The sequence below is a fragment of the Osmerus mordax genome, chromosome 27 (assembly GCF_038355195.1).
Source record: "Osmerus mordax isolate fOsmMor3 chromosome 27, fOsmMor3.pri, whole genome shotgun sequence".
Lineage (NCBI taxonomy): Eukaryota > Metazoa > Chordata > Actinopteri > Osmeriformes > Osmeridae > Osmerus > Osmerus mordax.
This window is the reverse complement of record NC_090076.1, coordinates 5,417,426-5,439,381: the sequence shown is the minus strand read 5'-3', so window position 1 is coordinate 5,439,381 and position 21,956 is coordinate 5,417,426. Positions and strand designations below refer to the sequence as shown.

The 21,956-nt window shown below is 38.7% G+C and overlaps 2 protein-coding genes and 1 pseudogene across 2 annotated transcripts; all 3 read left to right on the top strand.

The window, feature by feature from the left end:
* The first annotated feature begins 725 nt into the window (after positions 1-725).
* On the top strand, positions 726-6,344 carry LOC136936717 (calcium-activated chloride channel regulator 4-like). The gene is given in 15 exon segments (XM_067230339.1): positions 726-875; positions 1,044-1,111; positions 1,113-1,176; positions 1,312-1,462; positions 1,539-1,644; positions 1,898-2,054; positions 2,261-2,488; positions 2,594-2,818; positions 2,906-3,083; positions 3,249-3,355; positions 3,450-3,668; positions 3,899-4,166; positions 4,271-4,435; positions 5,137-5,373; positions 5,932-6,344. Coding segments are annotated over 15 exon segments (2,664 nt in total). The 3' UTR covers positions 6,273-6,344.
* A 4,148-nt stretch (positions 6,345-10,492) lies between these two features.
* On the top strand, positions 10,493-15,588 carry LOC136936710 (calcium-activated chloride channel regulator 1-like; annotated as a pseudogene).
* On the top strand, positions 15,563-20,807 carry LOC136936715 (calcium-activated chloride channel regulator 3A-1-like). Its single transcript, XM_067230337.1, has 14 exons — positions 15,563-15,734; positions 15,903-16,037; positions 16,173-16,317; positions 16,394-16,499; positions 16,632-16,788; positions 17,009-17,236; positions 17,326-17,550; positions 17,638-17,809; positions 17,982-18,088; positions 18,183-18,401; positions 18,641-18,908; positions 19,034-19,198; positions 19,371-19,607; positions 19,713-20,807. Exons 1-14 carry the CDS (start codon positions 15,585-15,587, stop codon positions 20,099-20,101), a joined length of 2,703 nt encoding a protein of 900 aa, XP_067086438.1. The 5' UTR covers positions 15,563-15,584; the 3' UTR covers positions 20,102-20,807.
* The last annotated feature ends 1,149 nt before the right edge of the window (positions 20,808-21,956 follow it).

The window sequence follows — 21,956 nt, the reverse complement described above, 5'->3', positions numbered from 1 at the left end:
TCTGCTGTCCCCGGCCAGATGTTTAAAGGCAGCCTAAAATTAAAAAATATCAAATAACATACTAAGGTTAAAATAAGTCAGTTTGCAAGATTACAATAAATTGGATACCAAGGTTGACTGAATTATCGTAACATGAAAGGAAGTTGCATTAAAATATCAAATAAATCACACATAAATTCCTATTATCCTGGTAGTGTCTCTGAGTGGTGTAGTCCTATCTTTGTGACGCATTTGCTAGAAATCTCAAATAACTTAGTGGCATCATGAGAGGACGTGTGGTAGAGGGGCGTTATGTTCCTCTCTGGGAGTGGTTACCACACCACATGCACTACTTAGACAGGTGCAAATGCCTCAGCCCTCTGATTAAGGCTGGAGCTCAGGTGTGGGAGGGAGAGAGAACAAAGGAGTGGACCCCCACACCAAGCAGGGGGCATCGTACGTGGTACAAACTTAGTTCGGCGTCTGAGGAACCTTGATTTTGCAATTACGGTAAGATTCAAGTTAGGAACAACTTGAATTTTGAAGACTATATTTTAACTTTGAAGTACTCTTATGTTTGCTTACTGGAATATTCTAGTTGCTAGTGCTGATGCTAGTAAATCAACCGGATTCTTTGTTTAAAAGCACTTTTGCCTGCTCTGTCCTGTTGTGACGCACTGCCCTACACCCCACTTGTTTGTACAACCTCTCAGGATACCACACATACCACTCTGAGTATTTGAACCATGACTTCCAAAGTGGTAGTTGTCCTCGTAATGTTATACCTGTCAGGATTTACCTGTGGGATCCGACTTGATGGCAATGGGTACACAGATATTCTAATAGCTATCAACCCTGCTGTGACTGAAGACCCTTTTCTCCTGGAACAAATAAAGGTAGGATGGAAATGAATATTCTATAATATAAACACTTCAAACTACATTTATTTTACTCTGGATCTACTTTAAGTGTGGACTTTAGTCAAATCCCTTGACTTTGGCATGACATACTGTGGACCACTCTAAGTCGCTCGCCCTGATATAACTATTCATTCATTCTTTTAGGAAATGGTGTCTGACGCCTCCTCGTATTTATTTCAAGTGATGAAAAACAAATTGTACTTCAAGAATGTGAATATTAGTACCCCCACACTGGACAGGAAAATATTCCAGAGCAAATACTGAAACATATGAAAAGGTAAAATATCTGTTTTTATTACACTGAAATATTTAAACATCACATAAATAATGGATTATGAACATGCATCTGTGTGATTTGTGTTTCTATTATTCTCTCTGTATTATATTTAAACTTTATTTTTACTTTTTTAAGGCCAATATCATAATAGATGAGCCAAGATTAGGAATCGAGAATCGTCCTTATGCTCTTACGTATGGGTTATGTGGAACTCCGGGTCGCTATATCCATCTGACTCCAGATTTCCTGAAAGATGATAAATATATTAAATCTTATGGACCCATAGGTACTGTACGCTTTTCCTTCAGTGATTGTACCTTAAATAATATGAATGCTGGTTAACCTTTAACTGTTGTTTGTAGGTAGGGTCCTTGTACATGAATGGGCACATCTAAGATGGGGTGTTTATGATGAATATGATGAGAGAAAACCCTTCTATACAGACAATGGCAAACTGGAGGCTACAAGGTAATGATAATTTAATATTGCAAGACAATTGCAATATTAGGAATATGTAATACAAAGTACAGCAAGGATTGAATTAAACATTGATTACCATTATTTAGTTTATATTTTAACTCATATGTCAGTTGGATACATCGCCATGCTACGTCTTTTTCCCGTATCCATCACGCCTCAAAGTTCACTTGAAACTTGACTCAAGTTAACCTTTATTTAAAGGCCCACACTACTCAAACAGTTTTCTACAATAAATGTCTAGATGTACTAAGGATATTGCAGGAGAGTGGCGCTTCCGCTCCAGTAAATTGACGTGCACACCGACCAATATCAATGGGAAGCCGAACGACTGTTACTTCTTCCCGGATGGATCTCAAACCGCCAAAGCATCCGTTATGTATTTTCAGGGTTTTGACTCAGTGAGTACAATCTATCTGATGAATTACAATTCCAGGTTGTCCAGTATGAATGCTGTTTCTGATACCGCTGTCTGTATATTCATTGATGTGTCTGTATTTTTCTTACCGTTTAAAAATTAAAGATTGAATCAAAAATGCATTGTAATTCATCTTTCAAATTTAAATTAGTAATACACACGTAATTTGTACTTGTTGTCTCTGCCCAGGTAGTCCAGTTCTGCAATGAAAAAAATCACAACACTAAGGCTCCAAACAATCAGAACAGGAGGTGTGGTGGCCGAAGTGTAGAGGAAGTTATATTTTCTTCCAGCGTGGACTCACAAAATATCCCTTCCAGTTCTTTACCATCACCCAGTCCAGATCCCACATTCTCAGTGGTGCAAAGAAAACAAAGAGAAGTTTGTCTCGTTCTAGATGTTTCAGGAAGCATGGGGGTACAGTATGTTATTATTTTATGTAATGTATTTTATGTAATTATGTTTTTATTTTGCAGATACAAAAGAGATATAAATTTAAACACAAATGTTTTCTTTCCTTAGGGTCAGAGAATTGTAAGACAACGTCAAGCAGCCTCACTTTTCTTGAAGCAAATTATTGAAGACCAATCCTATGCTGGGATTGTCACCTTTCACTCAACTGCCTCAGTCCTACAACCACTGACCTTGATTGATAATTTGGAGACCAGAGAAAAGCTGGCTGATTTACTGCCCACCAACACGGGTGGTGGCACACAAATATGTGAAGGTCTTTATAAAGGATTAGAGGTAATTAAACAAAAGATGAATTGATCAATTTAATGCAATATAATGTCTGACTAGATTGCATCAGTGAACATTTACTTTATATTTCAGGTTCTCAAAACACTTGATGGGTTTTCAAATGGAAAAGAAATTATTTTCTTGACTGATGGAGAGTCTAATAGTCCAATAAATTGCGTAAAGGATGCCGTCACAAGTGGTGCTACAGTACACACAATTAGTTTAGGACCCAATGGAGATCCACGTATGGAAGAGATGTCTAAAAAAACAGGTGAGGTATAGAGCATCCTTTGAAAGGAATTTACAAGCTTTAAGCCATGTCCAACCATTTGATTGCACAAATGACACTTTAAATTGTAGATTGGAATGATTTTTTAATGTTTTGGTTGATTGATTTTATTATTTTAATTGATCATTTCTTCTTTACAATTTGTAGGCGGTAAATTCTTCTATGCAGGAGATACTTTGAATTCCAATGATCTAGTGGATGTCTTTGCCTCACTAACAACTTCTGATGGAGATCTGACACAACAGACTATCCAGGTAAGCTGACTGTAGTCGCCATAACGATACTTTACAATGTATCTGCATTATATTCAGTAGTCTGTTCTCACTATCTGCCATCTCTACCCAACAGCTTGAAAGCCTTGGATTTACTGTGAGTGGGTCTGGCTTGTTCAGTGGGACTGTGTCCATTGACAAGACAATTGGCAACAACACAGCTTTTCTCATCCTCTATGAACTCAGTCCACCTCTAACCATCCTTGTAGAAAGCCCCTCTGGACAGAAATATAATACGTTTAAACCTGATCCTCAAGGAAATTCTCTCATCCTGAATATTCCAGGAACAGCAGAGGTGTGTGTTTAATTACATTCTTTTGAAATGTTCATGGAATATATTTGTACTTACAGACATATCTACCTGCAAATTTCAACAACTACTTCCACCTGTGTACATACAGTATGTATTAGTTATGCTTGCGGTTGTGGTGAGTTATGATATATGAAGGGTATTGCCAATATAATAAATGTTGTCACGTGACTAGTTTATGAAGTGTTTACATTTCATGTCCTATTCAACCCCAGAAAGGAAAATGGATTTACAATATTACCAACAACGGACAAACACAGACTATGTCAATAACAGTGACCAGTCGTGCGGTCCGTGCAGACGTGCCGCCTGTTACAGTGAAGACCCACATGAACCAACAGTCCAGTAACGGCACCAAACCCATGGTGGTTTTTGCAGAGGTCAGCCAGAATGGACTTCCTGTCATACTAGCAGACGTACGAGCTACTCTGGAGTCTGATGCTGGAGACAAGCAAGAGCTGGATTTACTGGATAATGGAGCAGGTGAGTTAGAAAAGAGTTACATATCAACATTTTTCAACTTAAAGAATATGGCATTTTGTCGTTGCCTTCATGAATACACTTATCACGCAAATCTTTTTTTTAAGGTGCCGATGCTTTCAGAAGTGATGGCATCTATTCCAGATACTTTACACGAATGAAAGGTGGGAAATACAACTTGAAAGTGAGAGTACAGGACAGGAATGGAACAGCTAGATTCTCCCTCAAGAGACACAGTGGTGCCATGTACATACCTGGATATGTGGTTGATGGTATGGCTCCATTCTACACATTACGTTTGGACACTATGGATTTGTGTGTCAATTCATGTGAAGGACTGCGTCCTCTTAAAGGTCCCATGACATGAAATGTTCACTTTAGGAGGTAATTTAACATTAGTATGAGTTCCCCTAGCCTGCCTGTAGTCCCCCAGTGGTTAGAAATTTCAATAGGTGTAAACCAAGCCCTGGGTATTATTCTCCACCTTTGAGAAAATGAAAGCTGAAACGCTCGGTTTTGAAATACCTCTCCTTATGTCGTCAAAAGGAGGAAGGTTACCTCCCCTTTCTCTGCTTTGCCCGCACAGAGAATTTGTCCCACCAATGAGAAAATGAGCTACGACCATTGTTTTTTCCTCGAGATATCATGGCTTGCAAACGACCGAAGCATGGCAGTTAGCCTCGCCTCTTTCTTCCTCAGCATTTAAAGCTACAGACACAGAAACGGCACGTCCTGAGGAAAGCTCATTGTGGGACTGCTCGTAGTCGCTGTAATTCTGCACCAAGGCTGAATTTCGGGAAAGAGACTTCAGATACAGTATTAGGGGACCACTAAGGCCTATATTAAAGCATCCAAAAACAGCATGTCATGGGATCTTTTAAATCTAAAGTCCTATGTTGCCAACAAAGTCAAATGTATCATCGACCTCACTGTTTTCCTTCTTCAGTTAACCGTTTGATGACTGTCCCTTCAGGAAATGTGGAGCTCAATCCACCAAAGCCCCCTATTGGTGAGGAGGACCTAGTGGCAGATGTTGGCATCTTCAGCAGGACAGCCATAGGTGAGAGCTTCACTGTGAATCTGCCACCTGGTGTTCCTACTGCGACGAAATTCCCCCCCAACACCATCACAGACCTGAACGCAGAGTTGGTGAAGGACAGAGTGCTGCTCACCTGGACTGCACCTGGGGAAGACTTGGACCAGGGCACAGGTGAGAACAAATGTGTACTCCCGCGACATGGCTTCTGTGTCTGACACTTTGTCGAAACAGAAGTGACTGTACGTCGCAAGTACCTGACGTGTGATTTCTTCTCAGCGAGTGAATACGAGATCCGCTACAGTGAGGATCCTGATGTGCTCAGATCCAACTTCAGCAACGCTCATCCAGTCAACTCATCTAACCTGCTACCAAGTGAATCTGGATCCTCAGAACAGCTCTCCTTCACTCCCACCCATGGAACGATGAAAAACGGCACCACTCTGTTCTTTGCAGTTAAAGCAGTTGACAAGGATACGCTTTCCTCTGAAACCTCCAACCTTGCTCAAGTTGCTGCTGCGCTGAAATTTCCCCCCAACAAAATCACAGACCTAAATGCAGAGTTGGTGAAGGACAGAGTGCTGCTCAAATGGACTGCACCTGGGGATGACTTCCACCAGGGCACAGGTGAGAACAAATGTTTAATCCCACAACATGGCTTCCATTTCAGACACTTTGCCTAAACAGAAGTGACTGTATGTCACAAGTACCTGACGTGTGATTTCTTTTCAGCGAGTGAATACGAGATCCGCTACAGTGAGGATCCTGATGTGCTCAGATCCAATTTCAACAACGCTCATCTGATCAACTCATCAAACCTGCTACCAAGTGAATCTGGATCCTCAGAACAGCTCTCCTTCACTCCCACCAGTGGAACGATGACAAATGGCACCACTCTGTTCTTTGCCGTTAAAGCAGTTGACAAGGATATGCTTTCCTCTGAAACCTCCAACCTTGCTCAAGTGACCAAGGTCATTGGGTACATTGAAAGTCCTGGCAACGGTGTAAACAGGAATTCAATTTACATGTCTATCGCCGTGGTAGTCATAGTAGGCGGTTTGATTGTGATGTGACAATGACTGCACTAAAATGAAAACAGTCAGCAAATTAATGACTAACAATGATTGAAAGTACTGAGCACTCCATAGAAAACAATTTTAATGATTTCAAATGTTTGTTTGCTATTTTGTAACAATATGTTTATTTTCTGATGAAACCATCCATGTTCATTCACAAATATTGATTAATTCCTGAACATTAATACACACTTCCAACACCTTTAATTGGACCTTTCTTCTGGCATTTTAGGTGTAACGATGGTCACGCATATGTGCATGCACTGTAAGATGACATTTTTTTAAGAGTAGAGCCAATCAAATAATGTGAGGGAATAGATTATGCGAGTTAAAATTAACACAATGATTTATTGAAATAAATTGAAATATTATGAACAGTACTGGATATTTTGTATTGGTTTTAGTAAGAGTTTGATGGGCCTACACATGAAACAAAACACAATGGGTCAGATGGAAAATGCAGGAAGAAGTGGGCGGAGAACAGGACTTTGTTTAATAAACTGGAATGGTTTAGTGGTAACTAACGCTAGTTAGTTTTGGAGTGTAGTCTTATCAAACATACACAATGTAAATTACTCCATGCCAATATCACAAGTGAGAAATATAGCTTGTTGCATTTATTTTGTTGGTGTGTTTAAGCGGGTCTGTAGTTAAACGTGTCCGTGTACTGCAATCAAAGTCATTTTGTCAGAGAGTTCTTTGTGTGTGTACAGTCACTAGCCAAATTAATCCATAGGAGAAGCGTCGGCGACCGTTTATGCTCGTTTTTATGATCCAAAGAAAGGGGAGTGTCTTGATGCAGGTGAGGCAGTTAATTGGTCAGTTCCTCGGTTTAGGTGTTCACCAAGATGAGTCACAGAGAGGGACTTGTGTTGCACGGTAGGCCTATACCGAAATGTAGGTACTTTTCTATGTTTTTGTCAAAAACGGTTCGGTATTAGAATTTCCCAATGTTCAGTAGCCTACTTGTAGGTCAAACGAGACTAAGCGATTGAGAGGATGAAATGTAGAATGTGTCTGAATTCCGAAGTCTACTATGGGACTACTTTGCCTACAGAGCCGACACTGATCGCAAACCCACGGACATTACGAAGCCTATTTGTAAAAGGTGTCGTCAGTGGCGGCTGGGAACATAGACATATATAAAGGGTAGATGTCTCGTCCGCGTTGCCGGACAACGCCGTTACGCTTGCTACAGTCAACTCGCTCACCCATAACATTGTGTTGATGCTACATGTACTTTTTAAATTACCATAACTTGCTCAATTTTCAACCGATTTTTAAATGGTTTGGTTTGTTATCAACGTCAGAGATGTCGTTATGCCACTGCATAACGCCACCGCAGGACGCCACACAAATAGGCTGCTGTTGTGCTTTTATTATTTTTGTAAACCTTTTTATTTCTCTCTCACATTGGATAAAGGCTATATTTAAAGGTAGACAGCAATGTATAAGATAGGATGGAGATACATTTTGAGTGGATTTAGGGAAGGGGCCTCGAGCTCCGACTTTGCGGGGGGGCCTCTGCAAAGTCCCGGCCGCCACTGTGTGTCGTGCCAGGGAGGAAATACTTCTAACCTCGCCAAGCACCTCAGTGACACCAAGACCTACACGCCGAGTACAAAAAACGACAAGTTAGCGAATAAACTCCATGGCTAGCAAGGTGGTAGAAAGCTGAAATACATAGGCTATGTCAGGCCTACCCTACTGTATCGTAAATAGCATGACAAGCATGCATATTAGATAATGTGAGTTCCAAAACCAGAAAATATATTAAGCTACAGTTATTTGGGGGTCTCATTTTGGTGCTTTATAAAACAGTCGCTAGATAAATAGCATAGTAGGGATACTAGCTACATGTCCAAATGGCTCTATAGTATATGGCTCGATAGAAAGGCTGATTAAAAAAGTAAATCCCATCGTAACCTTAGTGAACATAGCATTGCCCAATGCCCCTGGCAAAAAATATAGGTTGGGTTGCTGGAGTAATGTTTAGGCCTATTGGTAGAATCATTGTTGTTTTGGAGAAAAGGAGACTAAACAGGTCCACATGTTTACATAACAATCATAATCTTTCTAACTGAAAAACAAGTTTGAGACTTGCAACTTGACTTACAAGGCTGTTAATAAACTTTGAATTTGAAAATGTGATCAACCCTTGTAGACTGTCTGTTTGTGATCTATTAGGTATCGATTATCGAATCAGTATCGTTTCAGTTAAGTATCGTTTCGGTATCGAGAATTGCAAATAATGCAATAACGCATTTCATGTAGCAGAAACGTTTCTCCTAAGTGACATGCAGCACAAAGGAAGATACAAACCCTGCAACCATTTGAGCAGCAGTCAAGTTTAACTGCCGAGCAGTTCCCTCAGCAGCGAGATAGGGAACATCCTTCTAAGTTGGTACAACTGGGATCTCAACACCAGAGGACATGGTAGTGCCCAAATGATGCCCACCAGTTGTGACTTGATTGAAATGATGCTGTTACTGAGATTGTGCTGCTCTCTTCTGATGAGTGGATGTTATGACAGCATTAAGTTGGACACCTCTAATGACTTAAATGCCCATGATGCGGCTGGGTTCTGTGGTTGATTCGATGTGAACATATTTGGAGTTTGTGCACACAGGAAAAGAAACTGAGCATTCACATAGGTTATTAGTCAATATGTTAATTCACAACATCACAAAATTCACGGATCTAGACTGAAAATAAAGTGCCCATTTAATAATGTCTTGCTGTTAGTTAGCCAGACAGCATTTCATCCACAATATGAGCAGTGCTGACTGACAACATTGGCACAATACACTTTGAATCAACTTCTTTCAAAGGGTTTTCTTCATGGATGACATATGGTGTGATGAAGAGATATGGCAGGAAGGAGAGATTGGATTGGCAATGAGACCAAAATATCTAATGGGATGAATACTGAAAAAATGAGGTTTTCTTATATTTGTGTGTCCAGGCAATCTATTACATTGACAACAACATGATGTAAACAGTCTGTCCAGTTTTGCTGTTAGGGTTTACCCAATGACCAGAAGGTGCTGTACATTAAATGCAAATAAACATTTTGGTGGCGTAGTTGTGGCGAATTGACTTTGTAGCATTTTTGGTTGGCATTTTGAGTATTCTAGGTTATTTTGGACAGGTGGTTTGGTGTGATGAGAATTCTTCCTTTTTGGGGGTGGGGGGGAATCCGCTGAATTATCTGACCAGATATGACGAAGTAAACCTTGTTTTTCATTGGGTTTATCTAAAGTGTTACATGTATCACATGAAATAGTATACATATAAAGGTTTAGAGATGTAATTAAGATTGGGTTTTTATGATGGTTTTGATAAATATGATGAGAAGACACGTGGTCGATTATCTAGAGTACTACATGTATCAAAGGTTTAGAGATGTAATTACTGTCACACAGAACAGTGTTTATTATTTTATTTCTTGGTTTTACACCATTTATAAGTTCACAAGTCCGGTTTCCCCAGACTGTCTTATCATTGAAACAGTTTATGGACGTCTGCAGTTCTTTCAATCTGATGATGGAGCTGATGGAGCTCATTGTTTGCAGCAGTAAGCACAATAAAAGATCATTTACTGAAAGGAGCATTTCCTGGAATGACAAAGATATTATTAGAGAAGTGAGCCTGTCACATGATGATTATTCTATCAAAGACATTAGTGTTTAAGCAAGGTATAGTTATGATACAATATATATATATATCAATAAGATAAAATGGCATATACTTTTCAACAGTTCGATGCAGAACTGTGGAAATCTGACTTTCCTGACAAAATAATATGCTGAAAATCCATAAATTAAACAAAAAATAATAGATTTTTATAAAAGATATGATCAAGACATTTGACAATAATTGTCTGAATGATTACAAATCAAAAAATCTAAAATACAGTTCCAAACACAGAATGTATGACAACTTCCAGCATAGTTTAACCACAACCATGTTGTTGTTGTAACAATTTCCCTCTGAGGGATCAATAAAGTATATCTAATCTAACCATGATGAAGAGTTGGAGAAACATGCAACAGATTATATTCTGTTATGCAATTATGCAATTTACTTCCATACTGGAAAACCATTCCTCTCCTGATATGTGTACCTCTTTCTACATTTGTGAATCATTCACTAGATTCCATTTTGGAATGGCATATATCTCAGCTGACATGCCACCCTAACTGAGTATTAGAACCATGGCATCCAAAGTGGTAGTTGTGCTCGTATTGTTATGCGTGTCAGGATTTACCTGTGGGATCCGACTTGATGGCAATGGGTACACAGATATTCTAATAGCTATCAACCCTGCTGTGACTGAAGATCCTTTTCTCCTTGAACAAATCAAGGTAGGATGGAAATGAAAATTCTATAATATAAACATTGCAAAATTGATTATAGCTTGGATCTACTTTAAGCGTGGCCCTGATATAACTATTCAGTAATTGTTTTAGGATATGGTGTTTAATGCCTCCTCGTATTTATGTCAAGTGATGAAAAACAAATTGTACTTCAAGAATGTGACGATATTAGTACCCCCAAACTGGACAGGAAACTATTCCACAGCAAATACTGAAACATATGAAAAGGTAAAATATCCGTTTTTTATCTTTTAATTATTACACTGTGAAATAATTAATCATCACATAAATAATGAATAATGAACAAGCATCTGTGTGATTTGTGTTTGTATAATTCTCTCTGTATTATATTAATTCTCAAAGTGCTCATTCTTTTTTTAAAGGCCAATATCATAATAGATGAGCCAAACAAATTAAATGGGAATGATCCTTATACTCTTCAGTATGGGGAATGTGGAACTCAGGGTCGCTATATCCATCTGACTCCTGATTTCCTGAAACGTGATGAACTCATTAAAGTCTATGGACCCAGAGGTACTGTACGCATTTCCTTCAGTGATTGATTCTTAAATAATATGAATGCTGGTTAACCTTTAACTGTTGTTTGTAGGTAGGGTCCTTGTACATGAATGGGCACATCTAAGATGGGGTGTTTATGATGAATATGATGAGAGAAAACCCTTCTATACAGACAATAGCAAACTGGAGGCTACAAGGTAATGTTCATTTAATATTGCAAAACAATTGCTATATTAGGAAGAGATGTCATACAAAGTACAGCAAGGATTAAACTAAACATTGATTATGTCTATTAAGTTAATATTTTATTTTTCATGATATGTCAGTTGGATATTCATGTTTTCACACTACGTCCTTTTCCTGTATCCATCACGCTTCAAAGTTCACTTGAAACTTAATGTAAACTTGACTAAAGTTAACCTGTATTTAAAGCCCCACACTACTCATAAACTGTATTCTACAATACATTTCTAGATGTACTAAGGATATTACAGGAGAGTGGCGATCCATCTCCAGTGAATTGACGTGCACACCGACCAATATCAACGGGGAGCCGTCCGACTGTTACTTCTTCCTGCATGAATCTCAAACGGCCAAAGCATCCGTTATGTATAGTCAGAGTATTGACTCAGTGGGTACAATCTATCTGATGAATTACAATTCCAGGTTGTCCAGTATATGAGTGCTGTTTCTGATACCGCTGTTTGTATGTTCATTGATGTGTCAGTATTTTTCTTACATGCATTCCTTACCGTAAAAAAATTATAGATTGAATCAACAATGCATTGTAATTTATCTTTCTTATTTTAATTAGCAATAGACTCCTAATTTGTACTTGTTGTCTCTGCCCAGGTAGTGGAGTTCTGCAATAAAGAAAATCACAACACTAAGGCTCCAAACATGCAGAACAGGATGTGTGGTGGCCGAAGTGTAGAGGAAGTTATATTTTCTTCCAGCGTGGAAAATATCCCTTCTAGTTCTTTACCATCACCCAGTCCAGAACCCACATTCTCAGTGGTGCAAAGACAACAAAGAGAAGTTTGTCTCGTTCTAGATGTTTCAGGAAGCATGCAGGTACAGTATGTTGATAACTGTATTACTGTCATAACAATTTTATTATAGAGATAATAAAGCAATTTAACTGTATTGAGTAACCTGATCATTGAAATAGGATCAACAATAAAGACTGTATATGTGTGGGCGAACAGTATGTTGACATTTTATTACAGTAATTATGTTTTTCTGTGCAGATACAAAAGTGATTTAAATGTATACACAAATGTTTTCTTTTCTTAGGGTCCGAGAATTGTAAGACAACGTCAAGCAGCCTCACTTTTCTTGATGCAAATTATTGAAGACCAATCCTATGTTGGGATTGTAACCTTTCACTCAACTGCCTCAGTCCTAAAACCATTGACCTTGATTGATAATTTGGAGACCAGAGAAAAGCTGGCTGATTCACTGCCCACCAACGCCGGTGGTGGCACCGAAATATGTCAAGGTCTTCATAAAGGGTTAGAGGTAATTAAACAAAATAATTTATCAATTTAATGCAATATAATGTATGACTAGATTGCTTCAGTGAACATTTACTCTATATTTCAGCTTCTCAAAACACTTGATGGGTTTTCAAATGGAAAAGAAATTATTTTCTTAACTGATGGAGAGTCTACTATAAATTGCGTAAATGATGCCGTCACAAGTGGTGCTACAGTACACACAATAATTTTAGGACCCAATGGGCATCCAGGTGTGAAAGACGTCTGAAAAAACAGGTGAGGTATAGAGCATCTTTTAAAATGAATTTACAAGCTTTCAGCCATGTTCATCCATTTGATTGCACTATGGAGAAATACTTTCATTTGCAAAGTTGAAAGATTGTTTTGTTGTTTTGTTTGATTGATTTCATTATTTGAATTGATCATTCCTTCTTTCTTCATTACAATTTGTAGGCGGTAGATCATTCTATGCAGGAGCATAGAAGCATGCAGCCAGTCCATCATTTTGATTGCACTATGGAGAAATACTTGATCATTTTGATGATCATTTGATCATTCTTTCTTTCTTCATTACAATTTGTAGGCAGTAAATTATTCTCTGTCCGCGATACTTTAATTTCCAATGAGCTTATGGATGTCTTTGCCTCACTCACAACTTCTGTTGGAAATCTGACACAACAGACAATACAGGTTAGCTGACTGTAGTCATCATGATAGTACGTAAACATTGATCTACCTTTCATTTGGTACTCTGTTTTCACTATCTGCCATCTCTACCCAACAGCTTGAAAGTCTTGGATCTACTGTGAGTGGGTCTGGCTTGTCCAGTGGGACTGTGTCCATTGACAAGACAATTGGCAACAACACAGTTTTTCTCATCCTCTATGACGTCAGTCCACCACCAACTATCCTTGTAGAAGCCCCTCTGGACAGAAATATAATACGTTTAAACTTGATCCCAAAGAGAATTCTCTCACCCTGTATATTTTAGGAACAGCAGAGGTGTGTGTTTACATAAATTTGAAATGTTCATGGAATATATTTGTATTTACAGACACGTACATGCAAATTTCAAGCCGATCAGTGAAGACTCACATGAACCAACTGTCCAGTAACGGTGCCAAACCCATGGTGGTTTATGCAGAGGTCAGCCACAATGGACTTCCTGTCATACTGGCAGACGTAAGAGTTACTCTGGAGTCTGATGCTGCAGACAAACATGAGATGGATTTACTAGATATTGGAGAAGGTAAAGAGCTACATAATTATACATACTACCTAATAGTTTGACTGGACATCTTAAATAAATGTAGTGTCATGAGAAGAGCCAACTAGGGCAGGCAAGAGTGAGGCAGTGCAACAGGGCGGGAAGGTCAACGCAAACACAGGTTCAACATGAAGACGGCACTTTATTTTCCAGGAGCAGACGACAAAAAATGAAACTCTGGCATTACATTACATTTAGTCATTTAGCAGACACTCTTATCCAGAGCGACATACAGTAAGTACAGGGACATTCCCCCCGAAGCAAGTAGGGTGAAGTGCCTTGCCCAAGGACACAACGTCATTTGGCACGGCTGTATGGTACATTGAAAGTCCTGGCAATGGTGTAAACATGATAGCAATTTACATATCCATATCCATAGTAGCCATAGCGGGCGGTTTGAGTCTGCAAATGATGAAATCTGATGAAACCATCCATGTTCATTCACAAATATTGATTAATTCCTGTACATTAATACACACTTCCAACACCTTTAATTGGACCTTTCTTATGGCATTTCTCATTTTAGGTGTAACGATGGTCACGCATATGTGCATGCACTGTAAGATGAATTATTATTGATAAGAGTAGAGACAATCAAATAACGTGAGGGAATAGATTATGCGAGTTAAAATTAGCACAATGATTTATTGAAATAAATGGAAATATTATGAACAGTACTGGATATTTATTATTGGTTTTTAGTAAGAGTTTGATGGGCTTACACATGAAACAAAACATACAATGGGTCAGATGGAAAGAGCAGGAAGAAGGAGAACAAGCCTTTGTCTAATAACCTGGAACGGTGAACTAACGGTAGCTAGTTTTGGAGTGTAGTCTTATCAAACATACACAATGTAAATTACTCCATGTCAATGTCACTAATGATATATATATATAGCTAGTTGCATTTACTTTGTTTGTGAGTTGAAGCGAGTCCGTAGTTAAACGTGTCCGTGTACTGCAATCAACGTCCTTGTGCTGGACCTTGATAAGTATCACTCCCTCCTTAAAACGCACTTGTTCCGGGAGTACACCGGTACTTAGGAATGATTTGCTGGACCTGATGTTAGCTTCCTCCAGGAACACAATGACTCTTACTGAGGGACGTGTTGCTCTTGTTGGTTAGTTGTAACTGATTTAACTTCTATACTCGCTGTGAATTATATTATATCATTGTTGCTTGCTTTTTCTACAGGTACACTCTTGCACTTTTGAGGTTTATGTTGTTTAATTTGTAACTTGTTTAACTACATGCTCTTATGGTTCTCCCCATTGGCACTTATTTGCTTTTCACAATGTATGCTTCATGTTTGGCTACTCGCAATGTTTTGGGGCTATCTAGTTGTTATGATCAGTGACCTATGCTCTTTTACACAATTGATTTGGATAAAAGTGTCTGCTAAATGAATAAATGTAAATGTAATGTAAATAAAATGGCAAGTACTTTTCTAACCTTTCGATGTGGAATTTGCATTTCCATAGTTTGCTTATCCATGATGATGAGTTGGATAAATATGCAAGATATTACGTCAATATAATTTCCATACTGGAAAACAACGTCTCTTATTATATATGTACCTCTTTCTATCTTTGTAGATCATTCAGTAGAAATCTCAGATAACATACCACTCTGAGTATTTGAACCATGGCATCCAAAGTGGCAGTTGTGCTCCTGATGTTCTACCTGTCAGGATTTACCTGTGGGATCCGACTTGATGGCAATGGGTACACAGATATTGTAATAGCTATCAACCCTGCTGTGACTGAAGACCCTTTGCTCCTTGAACGAATCAAGGTAAGATGGAAATTAATATTCTATAATATAAACATTGAAAAATACATTTATTTTAGCCTGGATCTACTGTAAATGTGGACTTAAGTTGAATCCCTTGACTTTGGCATGACATACTGTGGACCACTCTAAGTCGCTGGCCCTGATATAACTATTCCTTCATTCTTTTAGGATATGGTGTCTGAAGCCTCCTCGTATTTATTTCAAGTGATGAACAACAAATTGTACTTCAAGGATGTGACGATATTAGTACCTCAAAACTGGACAGGAAACTATTCCAGAGCAAATACTGAAACATATGAGAAGGTAAACTTAGTTTTTACTACACTGTGAAATATTTAATCATCACATAAATAATGGATAATGAACAAGCATCTCTGTGTTTTGTGTTTATATTATTCTCTTGAAACTTTTTATTTAAAAAAAATAATTTTTTTAAAGGCCAATATCATAATAGATGAGCCAAATTTATCAGATGGGAATAATCCTTACACTCTTCAGTATGGGAAATGTGGAACTGAGGGTCGCTATATCCGTCTGACTCCTGATTTCCTGAAACGTGATGAACGTTTCTATGGACCCAGAGGTACTGTACGCATTTCCTTCAGTGATTGTACCTTAAATAATATAAATGCTGGTTTACCTTTAACTGTTGTTTGTAGGTAGGGTCCTTGTACATGAATGGGCACATCTAAGATGGGGTGTTTATGATGAATATGATGAGAGAAAACCCTTCTATATAGACAATGGCAAACTGGAGGCTACAAGGTAATGTTAATCCATCATCCATGTCCATCACGCTTCAAAGTTAACTTGAAACTTAACGTAAACTTGACTGATGTTAACCTGTATTTAAAGGCCCACACTACTCATAAACAGTATTCTACAATACATTTCTAGATGTACTAAGGATATTACAGGAGAGTGGCGATCCATCTTCAGTGAATTGACGTGCACACCGACCAATATCAACGGGGAGCCGTCCGACTGTTACTTCTTCCTGCATGAATCTCAAACGGCCAAAGCATCCGTTATGTATAGTCAGAGTATTGACTCAGTGGGTACAATCTATCTGATGAATTACAATTCCAGGTTGTCCAGTATATGAGTGCTGTTTCTGATACCGCTGTTTCTATGTTCATTGATGTGTCTGTATTTTTCTTACTACATTCCTTACCGTTTAAAAATTATTTATTGAATCAACAATGCATTGTAATTCATCTGTCTAATTTTAAGTAGCAATAGACTTCTAATTAGTACTTGTTGTCTCTGCCCAGGTAGTCCAGTTCTGCAATAAAAAAAATCACAACACTAAGGCTCCAAACATGCAGAACAGGATGTGTGGTGGCCGAAGTGTAGAGGAAGTTATATTTTCTTCCAGCGTGGACTCACAAAATATCCCTTCCTGTTCTTTACCATCACCCAGTCCAGAACCCACATTCTCAGTGGTGCAAAAACAACAAAGAGTAGTTTGTCTCGTTCTGGATATTTCAGGAAGCATGGGGGTACAGTATGTTGACATTTTATTACAGTAATTATGTTTTTCTGTGCAGATACAAAAGTGATTTAAATGTATACACAAATGTTTTCTTAGGGTCAGAGAATTGTAAGACAACGTCAAGCAGCCTCACTTTTTTTGAAGCAAATTATTGAAGACCAATCCTATGCTGGGATCGTAACCTTTCAGTCAATTGCCTCAGTCCTACAACCACTGACCATGATTGATAATTTGGAAACCAGAGAAAAGCTGTCTGATTCACTGCCCACCAACGCTGGTGGTGGCACAAACATATGTCAAGGTCTTTATAAAGGATTAGAGGTAATTAAACAAAAGATGTATTGATCAATTTTATGCAATATAATGTCTGACTAGATTGCATCAGTGAACATTTACTTTATATTTCAGGTACTCAAAACACTTGATGGGTTTTCAAATGGAAAAGAAATTATTTTCTTAACTGATGGACAGTCTACTATAAATTGCGTAAATGATGCCGTCACAAGTGGTGCTACAGTACACACAATTAGTTTAGGACCCAATGGAGATCCACGTATGAGAGAGATGTCTGAAAAAACAGGTGAGGTATAGAGCATCCTTTGAAAGGAATTTACAAGCTTTCAGCCATGTCCATCCATTTGATTGCACAAAAGATACTTTAAATTGTAGACTGGAATGATTTTTTAATGTTTTGGTTGATTGATTATATTATTTGAATTGATAATTCCTTCTTTCTTCTTTACAATTTGTAGGCGGTAGATTCTTCTATGCAGGAGATACTTTGAATACCAATGATCTTGTGGATGTCTTTGCCTCACTAACAACTTCTGATGGAGATCTCACACAACAGACTATCCAGGTAAGCTGAATGTAGTCGCCATAACAATACTTTACAATGTATCTGCATTATATTCAGTAGTCTGTTCTCACTATCTGCCATCTCTACCCAACAGCTTGAAAGCCTTGGATTTACTGTGAGTGGGTCTGGCTTGTTCAGTGGGACTGTGTCCATTGACAAGACAGTTGGCAACAACACAGCTTTTCTGATCCTCTATGAACACAGTCCACCACTAACCATCCTTGTAGAAAGCCCCTCTGGACAGAAATATAATCAATTTAAACCTGATCCTCAAGGGAATTCTCTCACCCTGAATATTCCAGGAACAGCAGAGGTGTGTGTTTAATTACATTCTTTTGAAATGTTCATGGAATATATTTGTACTTACAGACATATCTACCTGCAAATTTCAACAACTACTTCCACCTGTGTACATACAGTATGTATTAGTTATGCTTGCGGTTGTGGTTAGTTATGATACATGAAGGGTATTGCCAACATAATATATTTTGTCACGTGACTAGTTTACGCTATAGTTTGAGTGTTTACATTTCCTGTCCTATTCAACCCCAGACAGGAAAATGGACTTTCAACATTACCAACAACGGACAAACACAGACTATGTCAATAACAGTGACCAGTCGTGCGGTCAGTGCAGACGTGCCGCCTGTTACAGTGAAGACCCACATGAACCAACAGTCCAGTGACGGCACCAAACCCATGGTGGTTTTTGCAGAGGTCAGCCAGAATGGACTTCCTGTCATACTGGCAGACGTGAGAGCTACTCTGGAGTCTGATGCTGGAGACAAACAAGAGTTGAATTTACTAGATAATGGAGCAGGTGAGTTAGAAAAGAGCTACATATCAACATTTTAAAACTAAATAAAGATTATAGAATGTTGTCATTGCCTTCATTATTGATAATACACTTTATAATTGATAATACACACAAATCCTTTTTTTAAGGTGCCGATGCTTTCAGAAATGATGGCATCTATTCCAGATACTTTACACGAATGAAAGGTGGGAAATACAACTTGAAAGTGAGAGTACAGGACAGAAATGGAAAAGCCAGATTCTCCATCAAGAGACACAGTGGTGCCATGTACATACCTGGATATGTGGTTGATGGTATGGCTCCATTCTACACATTACGTTTGGACACTATGGATTTGTGTGTCAATTCATGTGAAGGACTGTGTCCTCTTAAAATCTATAGTCCTATGTTGCCAACAAAATCAAATGTATCATAGACCTCACTGATTTCATTTTTCAGTTAACTGTTTGATGACTGTCCCTTCAGGAAAGGTGGAGCTCAATCCATCAAAGCCTTCTGTTGGTGAGGAGGACCTAGTGGCAGATGTTGGCATCTTCAGCAGGACAGCCATAGGTGAGAGCTTCACTGTGAATCTGCCACCTGGTGTTCCTACTGCGACGAAATTCCCCCCCAACACCATCACAGACCTGAACGCAGAGTTGGTGAAGGACAGAGTCCTGCTCACCTGGACTGCACCTGGGGAAGACTTGGACCAGGGCACAGGTGAGAACAAATGTGTACTCCCGCGACATGGCTTCCGTTTCAGATGCTTTGCCTAAACAGAATTGACTGTACGTCACAAGTATCTGACGTGTGATTTCTTTTCAGCGAGTGAATACGAGATCCGCTACAGTGAGGATCCTGATGTGCTCAGATCCAACTTCAGCAACGCTCATCTGATCAACTCATCTAACCTGCTACCAAGTGAATCTGGATCCTCAGAACAGCTCTCCTTCACTCCCACCAGTGGAACGATGAAAAACGATACCACTCTGTTCTTTGCAGTTAAAGCAGTTGACAATGATATGCTTTCCTCTGAAACCTCCAACCTTGCTCAAGTGACCAAGGTCATTGGGTACATTGAAAGTCCTGGCAATGGTGTAAACATGATAGAAATTTACATATCCATTGCCGTGGTAGCCATAGCGGTCGGTTTGATTGTAGGTGTGACAATGACTGCACTAAAACGAAAACAGAGTCTGCAAATTACAGTCTAACATTGTGTACTCTGCAATAATTGAAAGTACTGAGCACTGCATATAAAACAAAGAAAGATCAAACATCACATATTATAAAATAGGATGATTCTGTTTTGCAAGCAAGTAAGCTCTGGTATTGTTGAAAAAAGATTCTGATGAAACCAACAATGTCCATTCACAAATATTGATTAATTCCTGAACATTGATACATACTTCCAACATCTTTAGTTGGACCTTTCTTCTGGCATTTCTTAGTCTCATTTTAGGTGGAATGATGGTCAGGTGTATGTGCATGCACTGTAAGGCTTGAGCCATGCAAAATGTCAAAATGGATCAGATTATGCAACCTAATGTATTCAAAGAATTTCCAATATTTGCTACATCTGCATTCCAGCGTTTTTACACTGGCCAATTCTGAATGTGTGTTTCTTTCAAAAACTCAATTTATAAAGCCTCTGGTATTTCCTACTTTAGATGGATTGGTGGAGAATGTCACAATGTCAATGTTGTGTCCATCCACATACATTTTCCTGTGTGCTTTGATTGGTGTAGTGAGTTTTTGAGGGTGTGTGTGCGTGTGCAAGAGTTTTTTGGAGCCCTAACATCTTCAGTACAATGTCAGAGGCCTGGTATGGAGTCAAATTCCCAGCCTGAAGTATTGTCTCAGTCCATCTCTGGGCAGAACCAATCTCTTTTCACAACCAGATATTTAAATAATAAACGATGGCATCCTCACTCAGCAGTCCTCATTTTTTATTTTCCGACTCTTGCAGGCCACATTTAAATGCAGTTATGCAGTGTCACCACTAGGTGACAGGCATGCTCTTCTGTGTTGTCTTCTATACCAGAATCAGAATGGGGATTTATTCGCCATGAAAGTTTTCACAGACAAGGAATTTGCTTTGGCAGGAAGGTGCATACAATAAACATACACCTAAATTTAAATATGTGGACTATCTATACTAAGGGTACATAAACTAGCAGTACTAAGTGGGATTAGAATAGAATTAAATATACAATAGTCTTACTTTACTGCAACAGTAACCTCCCTACACTGACTGTCCTCATAGTTCCAAAAGACTGTTTGATAACAGTCCTCATAGTGCACAAGAGTATGGTTACACCATACTCTTGACAGCAAGTGTCAAAAACTGTTGCAAACAAAGCATACTGACTAAACTGACATTCAAAGGTGACAGACTTCCGCCTCCACATGGGGGAGGCGAAAAGTCTTGTCTCCATCCTGTAACTTGTTCAAACCATGTATAAAAGAACTGCCTATTACCGTGAAGCTGTTAGACAACTCTGTACTGACACAGACTTGTTTCCTTGCAAGAAATAAACCATTGAACTTTCCTTGAACCCGACGACTCTGTGCACTTCTTGATAAAGAAATATACCGAACACTCTTTAGCTGATTGCGTTTTTTAAACCTGAACTAATCAACTCTAAAATGTAACTTCAATAATTTTACTGATAATGTGATAATCCTAAGAATTAAGAACAATAAAACAGACAATAAAATAGCTTCCCTCCTGACGGACGAATCCCAAAAATAGAAAATATAGTTCCAAACACAGAATGTGTGACAACCTCCAGCATTGTTTGTTTATCCATGAAAATTAGTTGCAGCCGATTAGATTCTGTCATGTAATTATGTAGCATTGAGTATTTAAAAGACACAAATAAAGATTGATTGGGTTTTGGTTGAAGTCCGGAAACAGGACATTATAGTGATAGGGCCTATTTGTCTATTTTAGACCTACTGTATTAGGATACACGCTACGGAGAGTGTCCTGTTCTAACTTGTTCTTTTATATTTGTTACAGGTAAGCTGACAGTAATTAATACTCTATTGGGCAAAAGTAGGCCT

What these genes read in the sequence shown, in the direction of transcription:
- LOC136936715 (XM_067230337.1), top strand. Translation starts at nt 15,585, where the DNA reads ATGGCATCCAAAGTGGCAGTTGTGCTCCTGATGTTCTACCTGTCAGGA. An exon ending in ATACTGAAACATATGAGAAG is followed by an intron (nt 16,038 to 16,172) that starts GTAAACTTAGTT and finishes ATTTTTTTAAAG; the next exon opens with GCCAATATCATAATAGATGA. An exon ending in AGAGATGTCTGAAAAAACAG is followed by an intron (nt 17,810 to 17,981) that starts GTGAGGTATAGA and finishes TACAATTTGTAG; the next exon opens with GCGGTAGATTCTTCTATGCA.